Source organism: Myotis daubentonii, chromosome 3 (genome assembly GCF_963259705.1).
Source record: "Myotis daubentonii chromosome 3, mMyoDau2.1, whole genome shotgun sequence".
In the NCBI taxonomy this organism is placed as follows: domain Eukaryota; kingdom Metazoa; phylum Chordata; class Mammalia; order Chiroptera; family Vespertilionidae; genus Myotis; species Myotis daubentonii.
This window is the reverse complement of record NC_081842.1, coordinates 208,243,921-208,264,696: the sequence shown is the minus strand read 5'-3', so window position 1 is coordinate 208,264,696 and position 20,776 is coordinate 208,243,921. Positions and strand designations below refer to the sequence as shown.

General features: G+C 51.9%; 2 protein-coding genes across 2 annotated transcripts in view; both read right to left on the bottom strand.

Annotated features, from left to right (window-relative positions):
* Window positions 1–5,912, bottom strand: part of PLA2G2A (phospholipase A2 group IIA) — a 65,084-nt gene extending 59,172 nt beyond the window's left edge. Inside the window, exon 1 of the mRNA XM_059690975.1 lies at window positions 5,903–5,912. The gene's annotated coding sequence lies outside the window, so the exon portion shown is untranslated. The remainder of the gene's footprint in view (window positions 1–5,902) is intronic.
* A 10,370-nt stretch (window positions 5,913–16,282) lies between these two features.
* On the bottom strand, window positions 16,283–20,543 carry PLA2G2D (phospholipase A2 group IID). Its single transcript, XM_059686128.1, has 4 exons — window positions 20,425–20,543; window positions 19,029–19,173; window positions 18,013–18,119; window positions 16,283–16,645 (listed from the first exon to the last, which is right to left on the bottom strand). The coding sequence occupies exons 1-4, from the start codon at window positions 20,507–20,509 to the stop codon at window positions 16,494–16,496; spliced, it is 489 nt and encodes a 162-aa protein (XP_059542111.1). The 5' UTR covers window positions 20,510–20,543; the 3' UTR covers window positions 16,283–16,493.
* Between the last annotated feature and the right edge of the window lie 233 nt (window positions 20,544–20,776).

Below are 20,776 nucleotides of genomic sequence, written 5' to 3'. Positions count from 1 at the left end.
TGTGCTTCCTCTTCAGTGGAGGGGACCCCACTGAGGTCCTCCAGGCTCATTGCCCTGGATCCACCCTCAGGGCTGTGAACAGCTCCTGCGGAAATGATGAAAGCCACGTGATGGCTGGCAGTCGGGGGAAGGGAGGCCTTGGCTGGCAGCCGGCAGCTGCTAGGGCCTCTACCCATGCACGAATTTCCTGCACTGGGCCTCTAGTAAAAATATATTTTTAAAAAAGAAAGAAAGAAAGAAATAGCTTCATACAGATTGCTTTACTGGCTCCCACAATCCTGGGAAGTAAAATCTCCGTAAAAAAAAAAAAAAAATCCCTTATTTTATACATAGGCATCCCCTAGTAGTTCTGCTGCTCCGACCAAACCATGGTTGATACAAGGCTCCCCAGGGCCCAACAGCATGCTTGCCACATAGCAGGTGCTCAACCTGTGTTTGTTGAGAGACTGAGTGATTGAATGCACAAATGAGTAGTCCCTGCCCTCAAAGACTTCACAGACCCTCCTGGGAACAGGAACTGAGGAGCTGAGCAGGCAATACAGGGGCCATGGCATTTTGACTTTTGTGGTGGGGTGGTCTGGACAAGCGCTGGGCTCACCCTTTGGCCTCCCAGTCATGGATGTCTCCCTGGTCTGGGTTTGTGCTGGATGAAGGGATGGGCACCCCATTAGACTGCCGTGCTAGGCAGCATCCTCAGGGGACCAGGGGAGACAACTCAGTGCCCTATTATCCAAAAGGGGGTGTGGACATGCTCCATGTCTTGCTCCTGAAAATGAGCTTCCAGCCATTGCATGTGCCCAGATGCTGCTGCAGACACAAGGACAGCTCTGGTCACCTTGCAGATCTGCTTCTGGCACTTGTTCCCGGGACTCATACCAGCCTGGGAAGGAAACTAGAGTGCTCACGTCTGCTTAGCCAGAGAGACCATCCCACTCACACATCACCCAGATAGCAAGAGCCCCCCTCCCCCCCAAGGAACCTCAACAACCCTATCACCTCCTAGAAACCTCCTCAGCTATCAAATGGGCTAATAACACCTCCCTCCCTAGGTTGTTGGAAATATTTGATGATACTGTGCACACAAATGACCCATTATAGTGGCTGGCACACGGTAGGCACACAATAAATGGTACCTGCCCTGGGAGAGAACCACGAAACTAAAGCCCAAGGGTTTTGGCTCCAAATGGTTGGCCCTAAACATAAGCCCTGAGGGCCAAGGTCAGTGTCCAGGACAGAAGGTGACCCCTCTTTTCCCACTCTTCCCAGGCTGCCTGTGAAGCACTTACCACACTGGATGTGGCCAGGGGTGACACTGGGGTGGTAGTGGTCCTATTTGGGGAGCATTGGCGAGCTCTCAGGAGGGAGCAGCAGCACCTGTGGGGAGACTCAAACCGAGTCCAGGGCAAGCAGGTGCCACAGCCCGTTCAGAGGCCTCGCGGTGCCCTGAGCCTGGAATGCCCATCCAACTACTCGCCGCCCCCCCCCCCCCCCCCCCGTGCTAGCTAAATCCCTCCTATCCACCAAGGCCAGGCTCAAATGCTACCTCCAGGTGACACCTGTTCCAAGTGACGTCTTCCCCAGCAGAGGTCATCATTCCTCTCCGGGCTCCCAGATAGTACCCGTCATTCATTCACTGACACACCCACCATCAGTCCTTCAACACACATCGATGGAGCACCTGGCTGGGTCCTGGGGATACGGAGATTGAACAATCACCACAAAGTATAAATTTCTTCCTCAACAAGCTCAGTCTAGGGAGGGAGACAGACACAGTAGACAGCACTCCAGAATGCTGAGGATGGGATGTCTGATAAAGGAGTTTCGAGTTGAACCAGGAGGCTACTGTCCAACCAGGATGGTGGTGGGTGGACGCTGAGGGCCAGGCTCCCCCACAGATTCTCCTGGGGTCTGTCTGGACCGTGGTACTCCATCTCCATCACAGCGAGCACAGAGGACCGGATGTGCTGCACAGAAAGGACCAGATCACACATCTCAGGCCCCATCTGCCAATACAGGGGGACCTCAGGACCCCAGCTCAAAGAGCACAACTTCCCAGTGTCACCGGCATTCTCCACTGGGACCGAAAGGGTTAGGAATTTAGTCCCAGGGGAAGGGGAGAGCTCTGCACAGGTGGAACCTGATACACCCCAAAGGTCCCCGAGGGCCTGCCAGGTAGGTGGGCTGCTTTGGAACTACCTGCTGTTAAACACACATCCCCACGCCCAATAGGAACCTCTGCTCTGGGGACCAGGAGTCTGTTTGTTTTTAATCCTTACGTGAGGATATGTTTCTATTGATTTTTGAGAGAGAGAGAGAGAGAGAGAGAGAGAGAGAGAGAGAGAGAGAGAGAGAAACATTGATGTGGGAGAGAAACATTGATCAGTTGCCTCCAGTACTTGCCCTGACTAAAGATGAAACCCACAACCTAGGTATGTGCCCTGACTGGGAATTGAAGCCACAACCTTTTGGTATACTGGCCAGCACTCCAATCCACTGAGCAACCAGGCCAGGGCCGGAAATCTGTATTTGTAAACAAGCTCTGTGGGCGTTGCAGACAGCTGTCAGGTGTGGGGACATTGGGAGGCTATATGCATCTCAAAAGGTTAGCAAAGCTTACTTATACCCATAATAGAGGCCCGGTGCATGAAATTCATGCACGGGTATGGTCCCTAGGCCTGGCCTGCAATCAGGGCCATCTTCTCCAGCTGCCTGCAGCCAGCCCTGTCCCCCACTGCCACCCACCCCTGGTTCCCGTTCACCATCGGGTGATCAGAGCCTGATGGTCGGGGGAAGGGACCAAGATATCTGCCGTTCCCACCCATTCACCGGGCCCGCACCTGCTGCGGGTCACCCTCTGTGTGTGGGGCAACCAGTGGGGTGGGGGCCTTGGCCTGGCACTGCCCGCATCCCCCACCACCCACCCCCAGTTCGTCATCAGGCGATTGGAGCCTGCTGGCCTGGGAAAGGATCCAAAAGGTGGTCAGTGCACCTCATAGTGACTGGTCAAGTGGTCATTCTGGTTATTCTGCCATTAGGGTCAATTTGTATATTATTTGTATATTACCCTTTTATTATATAGGATAGAGTCCCAGTGCAAGGGGGGGGCGGCTGGCCTGCCCTGATGGGGGCCCCAGATCGGGGTGGGGGTCCCCGCTGTGGGGTGGGGCCTGCTGGGGTGAGGGGCCGCGGGCGATTTGCAGGCTGGCCACAGCCCTGATTGGGGTGGGGGTCCCTGCTGGGGGGCAGGGCCGGCTGGGGTGCGGGGCCATGGTCCTACTGGTCTCTGGTCATTCTGTTTTTTTTGCTGTTTCAGTCGCTGGGCTTTTATTATATAGGATATCTACTGGTACAACCCAATGATGTCCACAGGGACTAAGCCAACCTGTGGTCATGGCCCTCATTTCACACGTTTCTATATTTGAGACGGTGCACCCAGGGGCGGGGGTGGGGGGAGTATAAGAGGTGTGTCCTCCTGATAAATACAAAATTATACATCACCACCCTCATCCACCTAGCATGTGCACATTTTGTAACTTCCTCTTTTAATTAAAAATGTATTTAGAACATTTTTAATATTATATGATAGGGCATTTTCTTAAAATATGTTACTCAGCTGTCTGCCTTTTAAACCAAGCACAGCCCTTGTAACTGACAAAATGTCCTTGACCAAACTTCCAGGGCCTTTGAGCTCTTTTTTTGTTTTTTTTTGACTGGGCCCTCCTTGGGTCTTGTCCTCCAGAGCAAGAATCTTGTTCAGCCAGTTTCCGGAGAATCCCCCACCCTGGATATCTGATCAAATTCCTCATCCTCACCATCCCAGGTGGAGTCTGCACCTGGCCTGCCTGCAGCAGGAATCCTGTGCAGTTAGTGAGCATGAACCCCCCTGAACCCATGACGCTTCCTCTTAGTAATTTTCCATCCACTGACCCCCAGCCTGCTTCCTGGCTATAAATGCCCCCTTGTCCCTGCTGTATTTGGGAATAAGCCCCATCCCAGACTGAGGTCTCTACCTCCTGTTGCAATCATTCTTGGTTAAAAATCTGCTTTTCTGCCAGAACTGGTTTGGCTCAGTGGATAGAGCGTTGGCCTGCGGACTCAAGGGTCCCGGGTTTGATTCCGGTCAAGGGCATTTACCTTGGTTGTGGGCACATCCCCAGTGGGGGGCATGCAGGAGGCAGCTGATCGATGTTTCTCTCTCATCAATGTTTCTGGCTCTCTATCCCTCTCCCTTCCACTCTGTAAAAAAATCAATAAAATATATATTTTTTAAAAATCTGCTTTTCTTCATTAAGCTAATGTCCAGTTCTGTGGGGGTTTTTTTTTAAAAAATTTTTTAAAATTGATTTTTAGAGAGAGAGCGGAGGGAGCAGGAGAGAGAGAAACATCGATGTGAGAGTGGAACAGGGCTGGCTGCCTTTGGCAAGCCCCCCCGCCTGCAATTATGTCCCGACCAGAAATTGAACCCTCAACCTTTCAGTGCAGGGGCAACGCCCAACCAACTGAGCTACACGGCCAGGGCCAGCTGTGGTTTTCTTTAACAGTTGCATGCGCGAGACCCAGGTAGAATCCAGTTCATCGCTGGGTCCCTGGACCTCCCACCCAGGGCCCTAGGTGTGTGCCTTGGACGCCTTTGTCTTCACTCCTGACCCATAGCTCAGGGGCCACTGAGGGGCAGGCCTCTGAGCCTGCAGCGAGGTGAGGACTGAGTAGACTCTAGAACAGTGATGGCGAACCTTTTGAGCTCGGCCTGTCAGCATTTTGAAAAACCCTAACTTAACTCTGGTGCCGTGTCACATATAGAAATTTTTTGATATTGGCAACCATAGTAAAACAAAGACTTCTATTTTTGATATTTATTTTATATATTTGAATGCCATTTAACAAAGAAAATCAACCAAAAAAATGAGTTCCCGTGTCACCTCGGACACGCGTGCCATAGGCTCGCCATCACTGCTCTAGAGCAGCGGTCGCCAACCGGTGGTCCATGAGGTCTGAAAGGTTGGCGACCGCTGCTCTAGAAGCTAGGGTAGAGCCTGAGGCATCTGTGTTTGTATGAGGCCAGTCTGGTTAGAGTCTCAAGTGCTTCTGTGGACAAGGTACAGGCACGCTAATTAAGAAGAGAGGAGCTCTCTGTGCCCTGGAAACTCCCTTCTCCAACCCCTGATGACTATCTGCTTCGCCGACTCTGTCTGCTTCCTTTCTAGGCGGCATGACTTTCCCAAGGATAATACGGAATCCCCATGGCCTCTTTGGGAAACTTGAGATGTCCCCAAACTGGCTCTTCGGAGAACTTTCCTTCCCATCTCCCCTTCTTACCGCTTTAGTTCCCTTGACTCCTTTGAGAGGACCTTCTCCATCCCTCTGTCCACCTCTGTTAGACCTTTTCCCTGCCCTCTCCAGCCCCTTGGGCACTTGAATATTCAAATCCCTTTCCCCCCTCTGGGGCTCTGAAGGGCCTCAGGGACCCCCTAAAGCTACTGAGGCTGAAAAGGAAAAAGGCGCATTGGAAACAGACTGGATATTCATCCATTCAGATGGATCTGAAGACATCTGGCAGCTACTTGTGCGGTCAAACTGGCCAAGATTGAATAGATTTATTTATACGTTCTTTTAAAACTTACCTTTGATATCAAAAGCACACTGATGCAAAACCAGCATGTGGTTTTCTCTCTGCTAAAACAACCACGTTTTCTTGGATTATTTATCTGCGGTTAACAGGAGATTACCAGCCTAGGGACCAAGATCTTGTCTTATCAGAACGATCTCTTGCACAGTATATTAATCTTTACCGTGTCCTTGGCTGTTGCAAAGGTCTAAGGTTTTTTACATTGTTGACAATCTAGACGTCCTAAAGCCAAGCCCTGAGTGAAACCTTCTTGTTCTTGAACTGACCTTGAGATTTCTCAGAGAACCCCACCCCCAAACGAAGGCTGTTGCAAATAATTTGGTTTATTTGACATGTTAGGTTGCATGGACAGCATTGTTAACTAAGAGATATTTAACCTTCCCTGGGTTATATTCGTATGTGCAAAATGTTATCTCAGAAACTGTGAATTTCTAGAAATGGATCCATGTCCTTGCTGTTCATGGCATGTTATGATTTGATGTTATCAGTCATATTTCCAGTTATTATTTTTAAATGTTGGGTGTTGCAGAAATAGCCACATTTTTGGGGGGGAGGTGGTCAAATGAACTTTCATCAGATGTTTAACCACAGCCATTTTCATCTGATTTATGTTTTTTTACTCTGATTCTTCTCTGAAAACATTTGCAATCAGCCACAGGGCAGAATTCTTCGTGATGGAGCGGATTCTAGACGAAGATTAGCCTGCAGAGGCCAGTTACCACTCGTGCTGCCTTTAAATAGCCTATTCAGATTAGAGACTTATTTTGAAAGCAAGAGTAGCTTTACTTTTGTTATCTTTTCTAAAAGTATGTTTTTATTGATTTCAGAGAGAGGAAGGGAGAGGGAGAAAGAGAGAAACATCAGTGATGGGAGAGAATCATAGGTCAGTGGTCTCCTGCATGCCACCCACTGGGGATCAAGCCTGAAACCCGGGCGTGTGCCCGACCAGGAATTGAACCATGATGTTCTGGGTCACAGGTTGACACTCCACCACTGAGCCACACCCGCCAGGCAGATCAAAAAAGGAGAGGACTGCAGACAGCAATTTTGTGTTTCAATGGAAAACTATAGTACACCCAGCGGGGTCCCCAATGTCTGGCTACAAGTCTCCAAATTCATGTTTCTCTTTATTCTCCTGCCTTCCTGACCTTTGGCCTCCCTGAGCATTCAAACCGCCCTTTTCCAGCCGTTCAGCAAACAGGAGCTGGACGATTTGATGTAAACTTCAGAGAAATCTCCACAAAATTCCATGAATGAGCAACCTTCATGCCTGTCGTGTGGGCCACTCAGAGAGTTCAGTGCAACACCCGAAGCCATTGACAATGACCTTGAAACTGCAAAGCTGGAGACGTGTTGGATCGCCGCGGCTGTCCTCCCTCCATCACCTAAAGATGCTCACAGCTCTCAGCAGCTAGAAAGCTGCTCGGAGGTCTGCCCTCTGGGTTTCCAGCTACTAATTTCTGTTTTTCTTTTCTTTTTATAGATACTCTCCCTTTAACTGACTGGCCGCTACGCTACAACCAAGTCTCAACGCGCAGTCTAGCTGATCCTTCCTGAGCAAAAGGTGACCAAATGAGAAATGGACTTAAATTGTTCAGAGGAAACAATGTCCCTTCTTTCCTCGAACAAGTGGGGGGACTGACAAAGACTCTTTCCTTGACCAAACTTTAGTCAGGCTCCTCTCAGACCTATGTTTGACCAGGCCTTGTCCTCAAGAGCAGGAATCCTGTCCTGTTGGTTTAGCCTGAACCCCCACCCTGTATATCTCATCACCATCGATATCTGATCAAATTCTTCACCCCCACCCTCCGAGAGGCCTGGTCACCTGGCCTGCCTTCCACAGGAATCCTGTTGAGTTGGTTTAGCCAGAATCCCCTCTGACCCCTGATGCATCCTCTCAGTCATTTTCCATCCACAGACCCCTTGCCTGCTCCGTGGCCCTAAACCCACCTCCCGCCCTCCCCCCTGCCGCCCCCCCCCACCCCTCGCCCCGGGTCCCTGCTGTATCGGGAATTGAGGCCAGTTCCACATGAGGTCTCCTTTCCTCTATTTCAGTCGTTCCTGGTTAGAAGCTGCCTTTACTGCTTGAACTACTGCCCGCCTCTCCTTTGACCTTATCCTTTCTGGAAGATTCCCGGCCATTGTGTTCATTCCTCTGCACTGACCTTCCCAGCCGTCCCATTCCTATTCCAGCCAGGAGCTGGGGAGAAAGCGAGATGAATCGCATGGGAGAAACGTCACCTCTCAAACTCACCAATCCATCATTTTCAGAATGACAGGGCCTGGGAGTTGGCCAACAACTCATTTATCAAGTCTGAGAAGCCCCGATTTAGAGACTCTAAAACTGTTTCGTTGCCGTGTCTACAACTCTGTGAGTCATCCGCTCTAAACAGCTGACTGAAAACACCGGCATGTTGCCCAATTGCTTTTCTAAACCCAAGTGAGCCAGCTGCTGGACGCCGAGATTACTCAGGTTTCAAAGAAACGAGCTGGCTGTAAACCTCGAACCTGCTATTATCTTCTGCGAGGATCACTTTATCTAAGACAGGGGTGCTGTCCTGTCGAGCATCCAGTCGAAGTTCAAACGCGTTCCAGCTTGCAGACTTTCTTCCTATGCAGAACACCCCAGTCCTCCAAAATAGTGTATGCTTTTCCAAGTGTTTTTTTATCCATGACCCACTATAGCCTCAGCTCATCCCATGGTACAGAGTGGGAAAGTGAGAGACAGAAAGGCATCTTGCTTAATTAAGGTCACACGCACGTTAGCGGTGCCAGGACCTGAACCGGGTTCGCAGGCCCTGAAGTTCAGGGCCGTCTCCCCAGCCTGAACTGGTTCCCTCTAGCAGCGTTAGAGCTTCTCATGGGAACGGAGACATCCTGGGGATGGGGACTGGGGCTCCTTTTTGACCCGCACTGCTTGGCCTGGTGCCTGACTCCTGGAGCAGGTCCCAATGTGGATAGCGTCCTCACATGGTCTCACTGATCCTCGTAGTAACCCGTGAGGGAAGTACTATGAACTCCCCGTCCTGTGTGTGAAGAGACTGGGGCACAGAGAAGTCAAGGAGTTTGCCCCGGGAACCACAGCAGCGCAAAAGGGTACCAACCCCAGAGCCCACCTCTTTGCCCAGGAAAGTGTGCTGAATCAATGTGGCCGCCCCTAGGCAAGGTTTCAGTGCAGACCTTGGCAGGCTGCCTCCTATCTCCGGAGGGGAGAGTAACTAGTTAATGGCATCCACGGGCTGCCCCCAGCCCTGCAGGCCACAGTCGAGGCAGCTGAGGCAGGGCCCCTTCCCCGTGGCCTGCTGGCATGGGTGAGGGCGAGCCCTCCGGGGAAGGAAGAAAACACAGTGATGCTGGCAAGGCTGATAACATTCATTTAACAACCAGACAGTCCCGACAGCTGCCCCAGGATCTGCGGGCTGGTCTCTACATGCCAGGCAGGCTGCTACGCTGCCCTTCATCTCTCACAACACCTGGTGAAGGCGGTATTAGAACCCGGTGTTGTAGTAAAGAAACTGGGCTCAGAGAGGTTCAATAACTTGTTCCCAAGATCCTACCCCCAGGAGTCAGGAGAGCCCAGAGCGGGAAGCCCTTGTGTGCGGGACCCTGAGCCACACTCCTGGCCGCTATGTTAGAGCGCTTCTCTCACAGGCCTTTCCTGTGGCTCATTTTCCCCAGAGAGTCAAGGGGAATATACTTATCTTTTCTTTTTCTAATCCTCACCCGAGGACATTTTTATTGATTTTTAGAGAGAGGGGAAGGGAGATTGAGAAAGAGAGAGAGAGAGAGACAAAGAGAGAGAGGGAGGGAGAGAGAGGGAGGAAGAGAGAGAAAACAAACATGGATGTGAGAAACCTTGACTGGTTGCCTCCCACACGCACCTGAAACCTAGGCGTGCGCCCTGACCGGGAGTCCGACCTGGGGCCTCTGGGTGTATGGGATGGCGCTCCTACCGACCAAACCACGCTGGCCAGGCCACCTGCTGCGCATCTCGCTTTACTTTTCTTTCCATAGAACATGAATTGTTTCTCCTGGGCTCTTGGGTGTTAGCGGGGAATTGCGGGCCAGGGTTGCTGCGGAAAACCTTTCCCTCCACGCTTTTAGGTGTGGTGCATGAGGGCCTGGGAACTGAACTGACAAAAGACACAATAACAGGAGAAAAGGCAGGAGACATTGACTAATATCTACGTGCCCGGGAGTTCACAGTCAAGAAGTGAAACTCACAGAAGGGGTCAGACTCAGGCTTATCTACGTTCTTAGCAAAGGATAGAGGGTTTAGACCTCAAGGGACTATCAATTGGGAGAAATGACTAGGCAATATAGGAGGAAACCAGTGGAAGATAAGGGCTATATCAGTAAAGTCTGTTTATGCAAATTCACCTTGGTGTTGACGCCCTATCTTTGAAGATAAGAGCTGTTCTCCTCTCCCAGGTACGAGGGCAGGGACAGGGGTGTGGGCGGCTTCTTCAGAGAGAAACAGGCCCTTTTAGGCGACAAGGGGAGAACAGAGAACCCTTGCGTGTCTGTCAATTCTCAGTTGCCTTCGGCTCGAACTCATTCTTATGCCCATGTGGCATATCTTGGGGTGGCACATTCTGGTCCCTATAGAGGTCACGGAGCAAAGGAGTGACAAGGGATCTCGTGTGGGGTCTCCTGGCCCCCAGCCCACAGCTCCTTGACTGCCCTGCCCTGCTGCCCGCTGTGTTTTCGCTCAAGAGCTGATCCATGTTCTCATCTTCCTCTCCCTGGTGGGGGACTTCCCAGAGATGAGAATCCACGTCGGGCTGACTCACCGGGCACCTGAGGACGATGTCAGGGTGAGGTGGTGTCAGCATGGAGCCGGCTGTCCTGAGCACCCCTCGAGCGCCTGTTAGTTCACCCAACTATTTAAAAAAAAAAAATACATTTTTTATTGATTTCAGAGAGGAAGGGAGTGGGAGAGAGAGATAGAAGCATCAATGATGAGAGAATCATTGATTGGTTGCTTCCTGCATGCCCCCTACTGGGGATCAAGCCCACAATCTGGAATTGAACCTGGGACCCTTCAGTCCGCTGGCCAGTGAGCCAAACCAGTCAGGGTTACAGCCTGCATTTTAAACAAGCTCCCCCAGGGATTCATGGGAGGGCGGCTCGGGGATGCAGGCCTCCTGTGGCTTCCCCTCCGGAGCCAGGCCTCTGCCGCTTCTGGCTGAGTGAGTGGCCTTGGGAGTGGTTCTCACAGAGCCTGCTTCCTCATCTGTAGAGTAATGGGGTGTCAGCGAGAAGAGGATGTAAGGTGCTTAGCTTAGAGAACTGCGCCTTCCCATCGCCCTCTTAGGAAACCAGGTGGATTCTTCCTCTTCCTTCTGAGATGCATTTCCGGGACCTGGGGTGCTCAGGGCCAGGGAGAGCCCAGAACAGCACCAGCTCATCTCAGGTTGGATCCTTTTTTTTTTTTTTTTTTAATATTTTTTATTGATTTTTTTACAGAGAGGAAGGGAGAGAGAAACATCAAGGAGAGAGAAACATTGATCAGCTGCCTCCTGCACACCTCCCACTGGGGATGTGCCCACAACCAAGGCACATGCCCCTGACCGGAATCGAACCCGGGACACTTCAGTCCGCAGGCCAATGCTCTATCCACTGAGCCAAACCAGTTAGGCCTCAGGCTGGATCCTTGAGGGAGCAGATAGTCTGGGCTCTCGCTCGCCTTGGCCCCACCTGGCTCCTGGAGGGGACTCCAGAGGAGAATGACCTTCGACCCACTTCCAAGGCCTCCTGGGAGTAGGGCAGTGTTCCTGGGAGGGGTGGCTGATTTGTGATTGTCGTGAGGGAGGGGCTGGGAGGCGATAAAACGTGTTCCCTTTCCAATCTGCACACCTACCCCTTCCACTCTGTCCCAAACTGCTCACCAACCGTAAGTACTCATCAAGAAAGAGGTGAGGGTGCCCAGCCGGTGTGGCTCAGTGGTTGAGCATCAACCTATAAACCAGGAGGTCACAGTTCAATTCCGGGTTAGGGCATATGCCCAAGTTTCCGGCTCGATCCCCAAGAGGGGGAGTGCAGGAGGTAGCAAATCGATGATTCTCTGTCATCATTAATGTTTCTATCTCTCTTTCCCTCTCCCTTCCTCTCTGAAATCAATAAAAACTTTTTAAAAAGGGAAAAGAGAGGTGAGGATTTGGTAAAAAAATTCCCATTCATGGAATTCATAAACAGCCCCAAGAGGTAGGTGTGATCACCCCTGTTTAGGGATCACAAATCGAGAATCACAGAAGTAGAGTCACTACCCTAAGGTCACACAGCTGGGAAATAGCTCAGTTGAGAGAAATAGAATGAGCTTTCCTATCAATTTTTATTCATTCATCCATTCATCCATCCATCCATTCATTCATTCATCCATTCATTCAACAGATATTTTACATGTCTCCAGCTTTGTTCTGGATGCTGGGGATGTTGTGGTCCCTGCATTCGGAGTGTTTATATTCTAGTCGAGCACTAGAGTGAGATAAACTGAATGAGTAAATGATGAAGAAAACCACCAGGAAGTATAAACCAGAGAATTAGAATTAAGGCAGAGAGACAGGGAGTGGTAAGGGTGATGATAGTTTGGGGGCAGGGGGTGGGGAGGGGGGGGCGATGCTTCCAGTTGGGAGCACAAGGACGTTTTCCTGAGGGAGTGAGTAACTGTCAGCTCAACTCTCTCGCAAAGAGCTCTGGCAAGTACCTTCCCCGAGAGGCTCCAAGGTGAGCAAGGCTTGGCCAGGAACCCAAGGCAGAGAGTGAACAGGGAGGAATCCCTCGGCCTGCCTTCTCAGCTTCAAGTTTTCACAAACTGTTTTAAAATCTCTTCTTTAAGTGAAAAAACTAAGACAAACAAACATATCCAGAGCTTCCTAAGCGAGAGAGCCAGTCAGTCCCTGACTCTGGGTTGTCCAGACTGCCCCAGGGTCAGGCTGGCTCTCGGCTGACACAGCAGTGAGTGAGGATGCAGGACCCCGAGTGTCAATGTCCTCATTGTCCCGCCAGGGACACTGAAATGTGGTGGAAGGGACAGGAGCCCCAGCCCCACCAGCACATGGCAGTGAGGGGAGGATGTGTGGGGAGTGAGATCCAGCTGGAAAAATAGGCAGAGACATGGAGAGGCATCAGCCTGGGCCGGGCCCCCACACCCCAGAGGTGAGACCTGAATCCGGGTGACCTGTGGATTGGGTCAGCCAGTGGTGGGAAGGGGCTCTGTGTGGGAGAAAGTGCCCCAAATGTGAGGGCTCTACTTGAGCACTATTGTTATTGTCGATAAGATTATCACTCACTAGCCCTTTACCCAGGTTTCCTGCCTTGCCACACCCAGCCTCATCGCCTGGTCCCTGGGTGTGGCTATGCTCCCCTGAAAGGGGACCCAGGGCTGAGTCACCCATTGTCCCAGTAAAGAGTGTGGGAGGTAGGCTGGTGAGACATGGCTCTGCAGCCAGAGGGACCGGCGTTCAAATCCCAGCCCTGCCACTTATCAGCAAGTGACTCATCCTAAAGCTTCAGTTTCCGCAGCTGGAAAGTGCAGGTGCCCCAAGGGAGTGGAGAGGAGTGGGTAAGTGGGCAGCCCAGGTGTTCGGTGTCCCTTCTGCCCCTCCCACGGGTGCCCCTTTGCAGAAACTGACCTCAGAGGAACAGGAAGCTCAATGAATGCGTCCTTCTGTCTCTCTCCTACATCCAGGGTCCATGAGAGATAGGGACAGACAGGGGTGCCTGTGAGTCTCCCCTTCCCTGTGCCTCTTCTCCAACCCCAGTGACGGGAAACTGGCCCAGAGGAGAGCTCAGGGGTGGGAAGGGCTTTCCTTACTCCAGGGACTCAGTTCTGGCTGCCCTGAGACCCCATCTCTCCTCTTGGTCCAAAGCTCCATGTCTTTACCAACGTGGGATTCATTCATTCATTCATTCATTCATTCAACAAATACCTACTAAAACCTACTATGTGATCACCAGGCCCTTCCCTAGGTTCCTAGCTCACAGAGGGAAGCATTCCGGATACAGCCCTGCTCCAGACCCAGCCCTAGGATTGCCCACCCAACACCAATCCTATCAATAATCTCAACAGCCCCCATCTTAGCAGCTACTCATCCCTTAGAGACATTGACCTTGCCCTGTCTGAGAGGTAAATAAGTCCCGAGGAATCTAAACTGACCTGGGTAATCACTGGGGCCTCATGGTTTCGGGTGGCCGGTCCTGAGTGGGAGGGCTGCTGGGTGGTGGTGATAGGGCTAATTAAAAAGAGACACAGAAGAGGCAGCATTTTCTCTGCTGGATGTTGACATGTCCTGGCTGGAGGTCTGGATCACAGCTGCCACCTGGGAGCCAAGAGGAGCCACCTGGAAGACCAACCCAACCAACACAGAGAGGGTGGCTGGTCGGGAGCGGGAGAGAAACCAGGTGCTGATGATGCTATCCAGCCACTAAAGAGTCACCTTCCCCCTGGACTGATTGTCTTGTGAGCTCATAAATGCCCTCATTGTTGAGGCCCATTGAGTCACCGTTTTCTGCTGGAAGCTTCCTGATCGGTATAAACAGGGCGGGGTGCCAGGGGGCAGAGTGGGAAGGGTCTGGGGTGGCCTCCTGGCTCTGCCTTTTGCTGGTTGCGGGACCTCGGGCCGTTCCTGTCCCCATTCTGAGCATCAAGTTGCTCAATTTTGAAAGGGGGATAAATGCCCATACCTGCCAACACTGACATTGTCAAAGCCACAGAGCCCGGAGCATGGGTGCTCTGATGGACAGTGGCATCGCCAGCTCTCGGCCTTGGATGAAGTGGACACCATGCATGAGGATCTAAGTGAACAGCTGCACAGTCATCCAGAAGGGAGAGAGGAGTTGGGTGGAAAAAGGGGAACATTGATGAACTATTCTCCTCCTGGCTTACTAGTAGCTTGGGGGTGACCGCAGATTTGGTTACTACCTAGTAACAACAACAGCAACAACAATGCAGTTAACATTTAAAGAGGGGTTACCATGTGCCAAGCACTGTGCTAAGAGCGTAGGCATTAATCCTGTTGAAAACATTAACGTCATCTTATTTTCTTCTTAATTTCATTGATACTTCACACACAAGGAAAGCAAGATCCCTCCTGGAAGGTCGCATGGCTAGCCAGTGGTATAACTAAAATTTGAACTTGGGCCCCATAGTCCTTTATTCCTATTATACTGCCTCGTACGAGGCACTGAGCTTCACATAGAAGGAAAACTGCTTGGCCAGCTGTTTCTCACCTGGGCGCCACAGGCTGGAGGTTGTGGGTGGCTCCAGGTGCCTCAGCCCTGTTGCTGGAGACATGGCTGCTTACATATGAATGACATTGTGGATCCTTATATGAAAAAGCTATCCATTCATCCATCTTCCATCCATCCATCCATCCATCCATCCATCCATCCATCCAAACTCAGTTTCCCTAGAAGCCATGCCTGAGATGAGGATTCTTGGGCAAGCGAAGGATTTATGGAGGGAGTGCTCTCACGAGAAACCTGTAAGGGAACAAGGGCAACAGGATAGGCCAGGGGACAAAGCAAGCAGAGGTGGTTCCGGATGTCTACTCTCAGCCTGATGCCAGGAGGAGCTCTGGGGCATGCACTGTACCACCCAGGTGGTCCCACGCAGATGGGGGTGGGCAATGATCCATTCCCTGGTATTATATTCCATATGCATTGGTTAGAGGTGGGTGATGTGGAGGGTAGGGGGGATAGGCAAGGTAGTTCCCAGCAGACGAGGTCAATCCTTAAGAGGCAGAGGTGAACAGTTCACAGCCAACATCTGGCTGAGCTGGGAGTAGGGGAACTGGGCCAGGAGGGGATCTGAAGTGAAGCACTCACAGCATCTGCCACAATCTCCATTTGATCCGTTAGCATGAATGGAACACTATTACGTAGAGGAGCAGAGGAAACAAAGATGTGACAGACATGGCCTCCGGCCTCCGGGAGCTCCAGTCTAGTTGCAGAGATCAGAGAAGTCCAGACAATGATAAGTCGACTCAAGGTACAGCTTGATAAACTGCAGACCCATCAAGTGCTATGGGAGCTCGGAGGAGGGAGTGAGGCCTGGGGGCCAGGAGGAATCAGCCAGGGGAGACTCTGTAGGAAGCAACCCTTGGAGCCAAGGAGCCTTGATGGAAAGCCCACCTGAGCAGAGGCCTGGGGGCAGGAGAGGAAGGGCCTGGAGGACATGTGGCCTGTGCTCACGGGCTTCATCCAGCCCTTCCCTCAGAGGCATTTACACAGCCCCTTCTTGGCACTGCTTTGGGTACCATGGATGCAATGAGTCCTCGATGGGCACGGGCCCCGCCCCCCAGGACCTGAAGCCTAGTGGGGAGAGGGACATAGCGCCAGATTGGGGGGTGGGGCTGTCCAAACTGCTGCGTCTCCCGAGAGACCCTACCTGGGGTGAGGGAGAGCCTGAGAGGTTTAAGGAGTAGAGTCGGGAGGACAGACAGATCAATGCTGCCCATTAGAGAGGCCACTCGGGCCGCAGCTTGGACAGTGTATTAGAGGAGTGAGACTGAGGTGGGGAGGCCTGGGGAGTGAGTGGCAGTGACAGGCCCCCAACACCTGCTGCTTTGGCCCAAACACCTTCCCCCTGGCTCCCTGGCCTTGGCTTTTCCTAAGATCTCAATCCCCCTCCAAGGACACAGCTGCTGTTGGGAGATTTATTTTAGAAGGTCCAAGAGGCAGGCAGGTGGTGGAGGAGAGGCTGACGCTCCCACGCCCTGGGGGGGTGTTAAGGGAGCCAGGCTGCTTCAGGGGGTTGGTTACTTCTGGGACAGGGGTGTCAGCAATCCCGTGGGACTTCTGAGGACCCGGGTAGGGAGGGTGGGACAGCCGGGCAGGCAGCGTGGGACAGCTGGGCAGGCTTCTTCTAGCACGAAGGGGTTTGTCCCTTGCAGCGGGACCTGGAGAAACGGGAGAAACGCAGCTTCTTCTGGTAGGTGCCCAGCTGACGCTTCAGGCAGAAGGCCACCTCCTTGTCACAGGCGCACAGCTGCCGCTCACACCAGCTCCCTTTGTCAGCTGTGGGGTGCAGGAGGGGGGCTCAGTGTCCGTCCATTCCTGAGGCCGAGCCAGGCCTGGGTCTAGGGTCCCTGGAGGGAACCTCTGAAGGCAGTGCCATCCTCACTCAGCTTTAGGGTGTCCTTCCCAGTTACTTGGACTCTAGCTGCGTGACCTTGGGTACCTACCAAGACCTCCCATGTGCCTTTATTTATTTGCACCTATCATGTGGCCAGCCGGGCTTGGGAGGGGGAGCGGGAAGGAGACAGGACTGATCACAGCTGACCTCTGAGATTCACACTCCCGTGCGTGCGTGGGGCAGCAGGTATCTGAGAACCGCAGAAACGAATATCAAACTGTGCTCTATGCGAGTCAGAAACAATGCCAGGGCCACGGCAGAAACGCAGTGGGCCAGAGCCATTGGAGCTGAGGTCAGAGGGTCTCTCTCCCTATGGGAAGCCAGTTGGAGGAGTGGGAGTGTTCCCAGGCTGATGGAACAGCCTGTGCAAAGACTCTGAGGCAGGAGGGACCACGGTACTTCAGTTTCATTATCTGTAAAATGGCGATGATGAGAAGCGCTGCCTGGCGGGAGGGAAGGGAGGGTGACCGGGGGGGGGGGGGGGGGGGGGGAGGCCGTGAGAATTAAAGTAAGAAGGCAAAGCACTCAGTACAAGTAAGTGCTCGATAAATGCCGGCTATTACTATTCGTGTCATTGTTATTATTATTAAGCCCTCAGTGAACAGGGGCAGTGGAAATGTGCCCATTTGATTCCCAGCCATGGAGCCTGCCACCTGCTTCCTGCATGGACCCAGGGGCCAAGTGGCCTGGGACGCAACCCAGGCTCCGCTACTGGCAGCGGTGTGACCCCAGGCAAACACTTCCTCTCTCCATTTCCTGGTCTATAAAATAGAGCTCATGGGGTGGGGCTGCCTCCTGGCTGGGCTGCTGTGAGGATTAGTGATGATGGAAGTAGAAACAAGATCAGCTATGGGGCATGCCCTGTGGCAGGCGTCTGTGAAGCTCAATCTGTCTGCCCTCATTCTAGTTCTTGGATTAACACTATGGGGTAGAATAGAATACTGTTCTCATCCTCAGTTCCCAGATGAAGATACTGAGATTCAGAGAGGTTGAGCAAGGCACTCAAGGTCACACAGCTGGGATCTAAGTAGAGGTCTGCCAGCCTTCCAGATCCTAAAGGAGCCAAAGGCCTCATTGGACCTCTCCATACTCCCACCCCTACTCCTGCCTCTCCTCCACCGCCCCACTATTGCCACTGGGCATGCGAGAGAAACAGAGAGGTTGCGTAGCTTGTGCCTCATTGCACAGCATATGAAAGCAGAACTCCCTTCCTCAGTCTACAACTCCAATCCCCAGTCTAGACACTCACAGCACTGGATGTCCCCCTGGGAAAAGGTATAGTTGTAATGGTCCCTGAAGTAATGGCAATGGTGGAGCTTCAGGTGACGATAGCAGCAGTCGTGAGCATGGCAGCACCTGGAGGGAGAGGACAGGAGGTGGGGCAGGGAGCACAGACGCACTGCATCGTCCTCAGCCGGCTCGGTCTCAGGCAGCCCCTGCCCCAGAGGAGAACCCGAGCCCCCTTGGAAGAGCCAAGGCCTTGAGGGGTCTAGTCTTCTGCGTGCTCATGCTGGCTAACACTTACAGGGTGCTTCCTAGGGCCCAGGCACCCGCTTTTTCTACAAATTATCTGTTAATCTTCCCAACCGCCCTACAACAGGGGTACTAGGACGATCCTCATGTCACAACTGAGGCAACTGGGACTCAGGGAGGCCACGCCACTTGCCCGAGCTCACACAGTCTGAAAGTGGTGGGTCAGGGAAGTGACCGGGCCTGGCCCAGGCTCTCATCTCTCCTCTGGCCGATTCCCAGGATTGTGGTGAAGATCCGATGAGATAATGGCAAAATGAGTCAGGCCCTTTAAAAAACCCCGTGCAATGGCAGCAGGCAGTGTGTGTGTGTATTCTAATTAGATTAGGGGTTGAGAGTGCAAGCGGGGGGTGGGGACTTCAGAGACTTTGGGGAACCCTCTAGAATAGGGGTCCTCAAACTACTGCCCGCGGGCCACATGCAAATACAAATATTGTATTTGTTCCCATTTTGTTTTTTTACTTCAAAATAAGATATGTGCAGTGTGCATAGGAATTTGTTCATAGTTTTTTTTTAAACTATAGTCTGGCCCTCCAACGGTCTGAGGGTCAGTGAACCGGCCCCCTGTTTAAAAAATTTGAGGACCCCTGCTCTAGAAGGCAGACTCCAGGAGGGTTGGGCCTGTGTCGAAGATTAGCAGAGTTCCTAGCACATAGTACAGAACGGATCTACAGAATGAATAAATAGATGGAGAGGACAGGATTGCCACCCGTGGGCCTGCCTGGGAAGGGTTACCAGTCCGTGGCATCGAGGGGTTGGCCTTTTCCACCACGTCCACAGTGACAGCCGTAGTACCAATAGGAGGTGATGGGTGTCTTCCTGGTCACTTGTTTGACCATCTTGTTCAGGTTCAGAATCCCGCCCTGGGTTGGAGTTACACCTGCCAAGGAGCCCGGCAACAAGGAGAGGACGTGAATCCCAGGGGAGGTCCGTGCACCCCTGGCTGGCACCTCTGCTCTATCTGGTCCAAACCAATGGCCTTGGATAACAAAACGACAACAACCACTACATCCATTAAAAAATATAATGACAGTGAGTGCTTGCCATGGGCCTTTTCATGTAGCAATTGATTGATTCCATCTCATCCCATGAAAAAAAGACTATTTTTAGAAAAAATATATTTTATTGATTTTTTACAGACAGGAAGGGAGAGGGATAGAGAGTTAGAAATATCTATGAGAGAGAAACATTGATCAGCTGCCTCCTGCACAGCCCCTACTGGGGATGTGCCCGCAACCAAGGTACATGCCCTTGACCGGAATCGAACCTGGGACTCTTCAGTCCACAGGCCGACGCTCTAGCCACTGAGCAAAACTGGTCAGGGCAAGACTATTTTTTTTAATAAGTAAACTTAGATGTAGAGAAAAGTTGCAAAGATCATACAGAAAGTTCTCATAGAGCGCCCACCCACTTTCCTCTAGTGTGGTATCATCTTACATAATTGTGATGTATTTATGAAAACTAAGAAACTGACAATGAATACTATTTTTGATCCCCAGTTTAGAGAGGAGCAGATGGAGGCTCGGTCCCTTGTTCCAGGTCATAGTAGCTGGTAAGTGGAGGAACCTGGGTAGAGACCCAAGGCATCCTTTCTAAAATCACATACGTTGAGGGGCCAATTTGCTAGCAGCCACATTTTTACATTTGATCTTCTGCTAAAGATCAAATAAAAATCGCCCCATCACCCACCAAGTCAACAGAACCCACTTCCCAGGTTCAAGGGAAATCCATGAACGTGGATGCGGAGTGCTGTTTCTATGCAAATGAGTGTTATTCTTTGGTCAAAAGGACGGAGGGGAACAAGGTGAAGTGAGGAGACCATTTCTGTAATTTTTGTCCAAAGTGCCACAGGTGCCAGCTCGGCGGTTCCCTGGATTCTGAATCTTCGGCTCTGACCTTCAAGGCAGGCCAGAAGGGCGCCACAGCTTGGCCACCCAGGCCTCTCTGGCCAAAGCCACTGTTCTAAGGGACTGGAAGCCACTGATGGCTCCTTGCAAGAGGCAGAGGGTTAAGGGCTTGAGGGGCCAGGGCGGTGGAGATTAAAGCAGCAGTTCAGTCTAGGAAAAAGATATTATAGGGCCTACCCGCATCCCTCCTTCCCTTTCCAGCTGTGGCTCCTGTCCCCACTCACCAGCAAACATCACCAGCGCGCACAGAAGGGGGAGTTCCATGATCCCGGCCCAGAGGAGGGGAAGCCGCTGCTGGAAGTCCTTCATGCAGGCAGCCCCTTATATAAGAGGCACCCCCACCCCCCCCAGCTGAGCCTGCCTCTGTCCCTTCCTCTCTAGCTATCGTGGAGGCCACCTCTGTCTGCTCCTTCTGTTTCCTCTTTCCTGGCAAGGGGGAATTTTAAAACAAAATTATTTTTAACATCTATTTTTTAAACTTCCTGATTGCAAAAGAAGCACATGTTCAGTGTAGAAGATTTGGAAAACATGAACAATAAGGAGAAATTAAAAATCACCTGTGGATTCATTAAGCAG

What these genes read in the sequence shown, in the direction of transcription:
- PLA2G2D (XM_059686128.1), bottom strand. Translation starts at nt 20,509, where the DNA reads ATGAAGGACTTCCAGCAGCGGCTTCCCCTCCTCTGGGCCGGGATCATG. An exon ending in CCCCTCGATGCCACGGACTG is followed by an intron (nt 18,120 to 19,028) that starts GTAACCCTTCCC and finishes CTCTCCCTCCAG; the next exon opens with GTGCTGCCATGCTCACGACT. An exon ending in CCAGGGGGACATCCAGTGCT is followed by an intron (nt 16,646 to 18,012) that starts GTGAGTGTCTAG and finishes TGCACCCCACAG; the next exon opens with CTGACAAAGGGAGCTGGTGT.